This window comes from Vigna unguiculata, chromosome 5, assembly GCF_037176805.1.
Source record: "Vigna unguiculata cultivar grain cowpea cultivar isolate G323 ecotype 2 chromosome 5, ASM3717680v1, whole genome shotgun sequence".
Classification (NCBI taxonomy): Eukaryota; Viridiplantae; Streptophyta; class Magnoliopsida; order Fabales; family Fabaceae; genus Vigna; species Vigna unguiculata.
This window is the reverse complement of record NC_140796.1, coordinates 25,290,387-25,299,466: the sequence shown is the minus strand read 5'-3', so window position 1 is coordinate 25,299,466 and position 9,080 is coordinate 25,290,387. Positions and strand designations below refer to the sequence as shown.

At 34.4% G+C, this 9,080-nt stretch overlaps 1 protein-coding gene across 1 annotated transcript; it reads right to left on the bottom strand.

Annotated features, from left to right (window-relative positions):
* Positions 1–1,011: 1,011 nt before the first annotated feature.
* On the bottom strand, positions 1,012–2,804 carry LOC146886280 (uncharacterized). Its single transcript, XM_085673375.1, has 5 exons — positions 2,428–2,804; positions 1,806–2,332; positions 1,416–1,612; positions 1,265–1,327; positions 1,012–1,074 (listed from the first exon to the last, which is right to left on the bottom strand). Exons 1-5 carry the CDS (start codon positions 2,802–2,804, stop codon positions 1,012–1,014), a joined length of 1,227 nt encoding a protein of 408 aa, XP_085529501.1.
* Between the last annotated feature and the right edge of the window lie 6,276 nt (positions 2,805–9,080).

Below are 9,080 nucleotides of genomic sequence, written 5' to 3'. Positions count from 1 at the left end.
TATGTGGAGATCGAACCCCATGCTAGACGTTATGTCACTGGACGCGCTACTTCCGCTATAGCTGATGTTAGAGTCCAGTTGGATGCCTTGACATATGATGGGGTCATTTGAAACCCATATGTAGCACATAGGGCTGGTCGACCACTTGTTGTATCTGCCATGTTTTTTGGCTTCCTCGGGCTTGGTATCCTCGTACACTGCATCTGTCAGAGCGTGTGTTGCGACAATTTGGTTTCATGCAGCTTATTCCAAGATGCCGAGTTCGCTTCCCATGTTGGACTTTGCGACTATTGATGATCGTTGGAAAGACCATGAATGGTTTGTCGTAGTTCAGGTGGTAGCCGCACCAACTCCTTTTTCATGTTCGGATGGATATTTGCAATGGTTTAGGAGGGTCTCTCATCCTTACATTTTACGCAGAGTTGAGGCCGACCGACCCAGCTTTGTGGTTATACCTCGACTACGTCGGAATATGCCAAATGACATACCAATTCAGAGGACGTCAGAGTCATCATCTTCTGGTGGTTTATTGGTATGTTACAAATTTATTTGTTTATATTATTAGTAACTTAAATATTTAAATTAACTTGGTATTATCGCAGGGTACCATGAAACGCATTGTCAACGGTCTTTAGCGGATGATAAACGATTTATTTTATATTTGTATGTCATGTTACAATTTACATTTTTATTGGATTTTATATTCAATAATTTCATCTATATATGATTACAAATTCAAACATCTATTTTCTTAGCAATAAGGCCAAAATATATTTGTCCCTTGGTTAGAGGAGTTAGTATTTTATATATTAGTAAAATAATTACAAACATATTTTTTAAAAGTACATTATAATATGAAATTTCCTAAAATAAACAACAACAGTCAAATATTTAATACAAATAAAAAATATCAGTCTTCCATTAGATCTATATAACTACGATCTACTACGTGTAAATCTACGAATGCTTGCATCCTATCTCCATAAAATGATGCCCACCCCTTTGCCTTTGCTAACAATTGCTAGATGATATGATATCCACCATCGGTAATGGACAACCTTCTTGTAGACGAACCTATAAAGATCTAATTAGTCAATAAAGAAATAAAGTTCTTTGAAAATAAAAAAAAAATATACCTGCACAAAATGAGAACCGTAAACATGTCCGATACAAAATATTCGATGCTGACTTTGTGAAATAAGTGGGGATGTACGGAGTGGGAATATTGTCATATTCTGAACCGATTACAACACACGAGGATTACATTATATCGATTAGCAATCGCATATCCCATGTCCGGTATAGTCATCCACTTGTCTCGATTAGCCTGTACATAATTAATTAGGTTATAATCAAACAAAATCATAAAAAACTTTTAATAATTAAGTTTGAACATTAGTGTGTAAAAGTCATACCCCTAATGGTGAATGAACTAGCAAAGACTTTCTCAGTTCTTCCAAACGGTTATAGTTTCCAACAAATGTTGCATATTCATCTCGCCATTGACTAAGTTCTTTGTATAAATCATGTCTGATTAGAGGCCATGACTCCTCACCCATACCCAGCAATGCAGCAATGCATTTATACCCACAATGACCATCTGCCACTACATCTATAACATCCACTATGTAAGTCTTAAAAACTATATTGAACTGATCTAGCATATGTATTATCTTTTCTTGAATTGCACGTGTCTTGTCTTGATGACTCAATGAAGGCGTCAACATGCTCAAAATATGAGGGATCACGTTTCGTTGACTTCTTTGATCGATGACTTTTAGGTGCACCCTTCGTCTTAATTTTACTCGCTGGCGGCAACATTGATGTCATCGAAGGGCAAACTATGTCAAGTAATTTATGTTTGATGGTGACTTTTCTTGCAATGTCAACTTCTTTGAAAAGATTAAGTAGTAGATCAACCTCCCTTTGAATTGATAATTGCCCTTCGGATTGTGAAAAGGACACATTTGAGAAGGTCAACCTAGTCCACATGACATGAATTTCTTGGAGAGGAATCATCCCAGGGTCATATCGTGCTAATTCACACGCACATGGAAGACCATAAGTCTGTCTAAGAATGCAACCACAATGACTAGCATGGAATCCAATTTTCTTAACTCTTTCTAACTCTGGAGCAAGGAGTTCTAAGGTAGATCTAGAAACATATCCCACTAATCTTCTATAACTCATTGCCTTGTAAGAGTCACTCATCAGATTAATACCTCTTTCAAAAGACGCCTTGATTTCGTTATGTTGCAAGATAATAATGTTGTAAATTTCATCCCAACACGAACAAAGGTCTCCCATACTACTTCCAAGAACTTTCTTGAGGCTTTAGTGAGTAGACTCAACCCTGGTACAATTTATACATGGAATCATATAAACCATTAATAAAAAAAGTGAATTAATAAGAAGATGCAAACATACTTGTTTGATGTTGTATTCCCTAAATGCATAACTTTGTTCGCCCATGCCTTGACAAAGTATTTCTTGTAAGGAATGATCCATGAGTCATTAACATATTCAAAGAATACAAGCCATGACTGGCAAACAAGCTCAAGACGATTAACACAATCGTTAAACTTTAACTCATCTTTACAGTCTATAAAATTCTCCCATGCTTGCAGTACAATATCCCATGCATCAACAAAATTCATTAACATTTTGCACTTTGCCTGCACATTTTTTTGAATATGGAAATGACATAGAAGATTATAACACTCAGGGAACACAATGCCAACAACATTCATTAGAGCGAGATCCCTATCAGTTACAATGACTTGTGGACCACCCTCAGACGTCATAAATAGACCTCTTAGCCTTTCAAGAGCCCAAGTGAAATTATTTTGCTTTTCACTGGATAAAAATGCAAACGCGGTTGAGAAAGTTAATTTTGTTGAGGTCACACCAACAATCTCAAGCAATGGCAACCGATATTTGTTGGTTTTGGTAAGTACTATCCATTAAGAATATAATATTGAATGAATTTAATAACTTCACAGCATCAAGATGGGTCTAGAACAGATCGCTAACCACATCAAAATCATCAAGACATCTACTAAAATGGATATAGTGATCACGTTCCAACATCAACATTAACTGTTGTAACTCGGTCCTTGAACCTCTTATTGAACATTTGTACCTATATTTGCAGGTATTACTTGACTTTTTCAAAGTTTTCACATTACACTCATCTTTTTCTTTGAGAGTGAGAAGTATATTTGCAAGTATTACTTGACTTTTAGTCATATCAACAAGCAACGAGTGTTCAACGGACTTCAACCTACCCGCATAGGGGTGACAACCTAGAGTACATGAGACATCGTGATTATGGTAACCACATTTTACGTTTAACACCCATCCCTCCCCTTGAGAGATGTGTTTGCCTCTCAATCTAAAGGGACAGTCACATTTTCTTTTCGCAGATAAACTCGGTTCTGCATCACATTTGTATTTTCTATATTTTTCACCTCTTTCATAACCTAATAATACATGGGTCTTTCTTCCTGGTTGTCCGTTATATTTATCTGATCTGAATAATAACAACAAATCTAAGATTAAAAGCAACCCCTCTAACCCACTTAATTAAATATTCACGTGTTGGGAAGATATCATCAATTGTGAAATGAGATGTATAATCTTGTTCGCAGATATCATGAACGAAATCGGAAAAGTCTGACATGAGACTACAATTAACATGAGAATCCACTTGAGAATCCAAGAAACTCAAATAACTAAAATGATGATCTTCCATGATGAGCTATAATAAATAAAAAATATTTTAATACGTCAAAGAATCTAATTAAGGGCAAGCAGATAAGCAACTTATGCAATGATAAAAAATTGATCCTTAATGCAAACCAAAAGAAACCAACACAATCAATGAAGCGAACACACTAATATAATCACACACCTCACAAACTCACGCACACCACTACACCTCACTAGACTCTCTGACCACGCACACACACACACCATCTCACAAACTCATGCACACTACACCTCACTCACGCACACAACACACACTACCTCACAAACTCACGCACACCACTGCACCTCACTCACAAACACACTAAAACCACATTCATTCACTGCACTCTCTCACCACGCATACAACACACACTACCTCACTTCACTCACGCACACACTAGAACCACACTTGGTGCACTCTCTCACCACGCACACAACGCACACTACCTCACCCACATAACACAGTCAAAGACAACACTTCAACTTATATAATCACCACCTGCACTCCAACCTACACTGTCACCACCTGCACTTCAACCTTTATACTTCAACTTCAAATTGATTCTCAATGCTTCATTTGCCTCGCATGCATCGTAGTGACATCTGTAAAAAAAAAAACTAAATAGATGTCGAGATCCGTTTCAGAAAAGTGTGAAACAGGTGTCAACATCTGTTTCATTAAATTTTTCCGTTTCAGTGAAAAACCCAGAAAATAATGAAACGGATGTCGACATCCATTTCACATCTTTCTAAAACGGATCTCAACATTTGTTTCAGTAAAAAAACACAAAAAATACCAAACGGATGTCCACATTCGTTTCATATTTTATTGAAACGGATCTCGACATCCCTAATGATCACAAAATGAAATATCCAACTACATGGCAACAGACAAAGATTCCAACAAACCATTAATAAAAACATCAAGAAATACTAACCTACAACGTGGAAGAGAACGAGGAAAGCTTTAAGAAATTTGAACCACGTGTGGATGCCTTGGAGCAATGAGTTTGGAGCAGATGAAGCAGGACCACCGCTACGACTTTAGAGAAGGAAAGCAAGGACCACCACCACTGAAGATAGCACTTTCAAATGAAAGAGAGGGAAAGTTGGGACCACTGGACAGACTGGAAAGAGTAGAGAATAACGAGAACGGGGAAGCAGAAGAAAGAAAACGGAATAGAGGAATTGGGGGTGCAGCGCTGCAGTAAATACCAGGCGTAGTAAATTTAGTTTAATTCTCTCAACCACCGAGACAGGTAAAAAATTTAACAGGGTCAATAATGTCATTTTTGGGGGTACAGAAGAATGTTTGGGGGTGTAGGGAGAAGCCCCCTTCTGTTAGTATTTCTTATTAGCACATGCGATAGAATGGTGTAGGAGGGCCAAAGTTTTGCTACTAATTAGCCATTATTATTTGTTTGCACCCCATAATTGATTTGTATACCTCTATTAAGTAACTAATTCTATTGTTTCAGGATGCACCCCTCAATTTAATTTGCACACCATTGTTTTTATTTGGGTTTTGTTTATTTATTTAATTTATGCACTCCCCAATGTAATAACCCCATAACCCTTGCATTTAGTTTAATTTTACTATATGTACCTATGTTTTCACTAAGCACACACCTTAATCCTTTAATCTTATTTTTTAGACTAAGATGCGTTTACTTTATGCACCACATGTAATAACCTCATTCCCACGTGTATAGTTTTTTTTGTTGCACCCACATACTAATTTATGCACTTCTATTTTCTATTTCCAATTTTACCATTTTCTTATTAAATCTAAATTTCAATCACTTCATTTTCTAAAATAATAAAAATATTTTAAATTGAAATAAAAAATAAAATAATTTTCAAAAATCATAAAAATAAGAATAAATAAAAATTTGAAGTTTTTTTTCTTTTTTTCCTTTTAGTATCTAATCGACCACTTGTGTCGCACAACACACTCTTTTTAAAAATACAAAAATTATAAAAATGTTTTGGTGTTTAATCAACCGCTCGCATTGCACGACACTCTCTTTTTAAAAATACAAAAAAAAGATAAAAATATTTTGGTCTCTAATCAACCGCTTGTGTCTCACGACACTTTTTTTCTAATAATACAAAAATTATAAAAATATTTTGGTGTCTAATTGACTGCTCACGTCGCACGATACTTCTTTTTTTAAATAAAAAAATCATAAAAATATTTTGGTGTCTAATCGACCGCACACAACTCATTTTCAAAAATGTCAAAAGATAACTTTAAAAATTAAAATTAATTTTTTTTATAAAAAACTACGTACTTCTGATTTCTCATTTTTAATGAGAATACGTAGGACCAAGGTTAATCCTTGTCTATAATCAAAAAATATGTATGTTAAATAATTTCTTATTTCTTATTTTTGGAAAAATAAATATTATAAAATAAACACATCTCTTTTGCAAATTTAAGTAAAGGTACCGCCTTTGGGCGGGTGTTGTAGGGTACTAATACCTTCCTTACGCATAACCAACTCCCAGACCTTAAATTTGGTTTTCGCAGACTTTATTTTATTTTTATGGTTTTCCATAGTTTTCCAAACTAAACTATGGTGGCGAATTGAAATATCTTTTACCAAATGAATGAATTTATTTTTAGTTCACCATCCTATCGCGATTTAGGTTGCGACACAAATAAGAATCAAGTCATATACACAGCACATCAATTTACACCAAATCATACATATCAATTCAGATTGATCAAATAATTACAACATTTCATCTGGTACACAATCAATTTTATAAATTCATACACACAGATAGTTATTAGATTCCCTTACCTTAACTAGGTTGCTTACAAGCCTTGAAGATGAAGGCTTGATCCCTACCAATGATGATGGCCCATGGCATATGCTTAGAAGAAAGGGAGTTCCTTGATCCCTTCCTTTGCTTTTATTTTATTTAGTTTAAAATTGGTTTAATTATGCCTTTGGTCCCCATTTTGGAGTCAAAATCTCAAAATGGTACCCAAATTTTTAAAAGTCTCAAAATGGTCTCCTTTTTTGTTGAAACGTCTCACGTTTGCCCTTCCCGTTAAGTTAAGGTTGACGCCGTTAGAGGGAGTGCCACGTGTCAGTTCCTCGATTTTTTGAATTTTTTTATTAATTTTTTTTTTGAATTTTTTTTTTATTTTTAATTTTATTTTTAATTTTTTTTAAAAAATCAAAAAATTGCCACGTGTCAAGCTGTCATCGTGCCACGTGGCAATGATAGTGACACGTGTCAGTATTACGCCATGTGTCATTTTGTTAGTCTCAATTTGGTCCCTTTATTTTAATTTGTCTCAATTTAGTCCCAATTTTTGTAAAAATGAAGCAATTTTGTCCCTCTCCAAATTGAAATCAAATTTAATTTCTGTATAAATGTACACAAATATTTCCATCAAAATTGATATTTCAAGTAAATATTTTTAACCAAATTAAGTTCATTTAATTAATATTTTACATTGAACTTTATTTAAAATTGTTTAAAAGTTGTTAATAGAATATAATGTTAATAGAAAAAAAAATCATAAATTACCTAGTTCATGTTACAATAAAACACATATAAATTTAAAATTTGAAAACAATTTTAAGTAAAGTTGAATGTGAAACATAATTTTAAGTAAACTTAGCTATGTTAAAAATATATAATAAAAATATCAATTTGAATAAAAATATCAAATTTAATAAAAATATTGGTATAACATTTATATAAAATTAAATTTTGTTTCAATTTGAAGGGGGACAAAATTGCTCATTTTTACAAAAATTGGGACTAAATTGGGACAAATTAAAATAAAGGGACCAAATTGAGACTAACAAAATGACACGTGGCGTAATACTGACACGTGTCACTGTCACTGCCACGTGGCACGATGACAGCTTGACACGTGGCAATTTTTTTGATTTTTTTAAAAAAATTCAAAAAAAAATAAAAATAAAAAAAATTAAAAAAAAAACTAATAAAAAAATTCAAAAAATTGAGGAACTGACACGTGGCACTCCCTCTAACGACGTCAACCTTAACTTAACGGGAAGGGCAAACGTGAGACGTTTCAACAAAAAAGGGAACCATTTTGAGACTTTTAAAAATTTGGGTACCATTTTGAGATTTTGACTCCAAAATGGGGACCAAAGGCATAATTAAACCTTTAAAATTCCATTAAGTTGGCTTGGTAAAATCTTACAAGAAATGGAGCTTAAGAGACAAGAAGATAGAGAACAACAAGAAAGAACCCTTCAAGTTTACAAGAAACAAATGCAACAACAAATTCAACAACAATTGCAACCATTCCAAAGAGAGGCTAAGAAAAGAGAGCATTCTAGGCACCAACCAACACAAAAGAAGGAAACTCCAAAGATTCCTAAGTTCTATGGTGGATGTGATCCCAAAATCTACCTTGATTGGGAAGCTGAAGTGGAACAAATTTTCAATGAAAACAATGTAAAGGATCAAACACAAGTTGATCTAGTAGTGTTAGGATTTTTTGAGTATGCCAAAACTTGGTGGCATAAAGTTTGTAAAAATTATGACCAAGGGCCACCCGCAGCTTCTTGATGTACATTAAAACTCTTATGCGTGCTAGATTTGTTCCTCCCTCCTATAGGAAGGAACTTCTTTTGAAGCTCCAAAGGCTTCACCAAGGTCCTATGTGTGTGAGTGAGTACTTTAAAGAATTAGAGTCTCAAATGTTTAGGGTTAGAATAAAAGAAACTAACAAAGAAAAAATAAAAAGGTTTGTGAATGGTTTTAGGAGAGACATACAAGACCAAGTAGAGTTGTATGAGTACTCCACTCTTCAAAATGTTTTCACACTTGTCCTTAGGATTGAAACTCATTTGAAAAGAAAGAATAGGGCAAGGAAGAGTTACTCACCCAACCACTACTATAGTCACTCATGGAAGGGAAAAGCTAAAGAGAAACATGATAAATCTCCTTCTAAATCTCACCAAGCACCATCAAGTAAAAATAAGTCACAAAGTGGTCACACTCACCATTCCACTTCTCAAAGATCAAGTTCCATTAAATGTTTTAAATGTTTGGGGTATAAACATATTGCTTTGAATTGCCCAATCAAGAGGACAATGATCTTAAAGAAGAGTGACGAAGAGAGTGAACATTTTTCTTCCCCTTCCCCCCAAAGTACTTCTTACCACACCTCTTCTTCTTTAATTGAAAGGACTAAACCCTTTGAATGTGGATTGTTAATGGTAAGGCGCCAACTAGGGCAAGTTCCCAAAGAACTTGATCCTTCTCAAAGACAAAACCTTTTTCATGGAGGATGCCTTATCAATGACAAGATATGTCCCTTCATCATA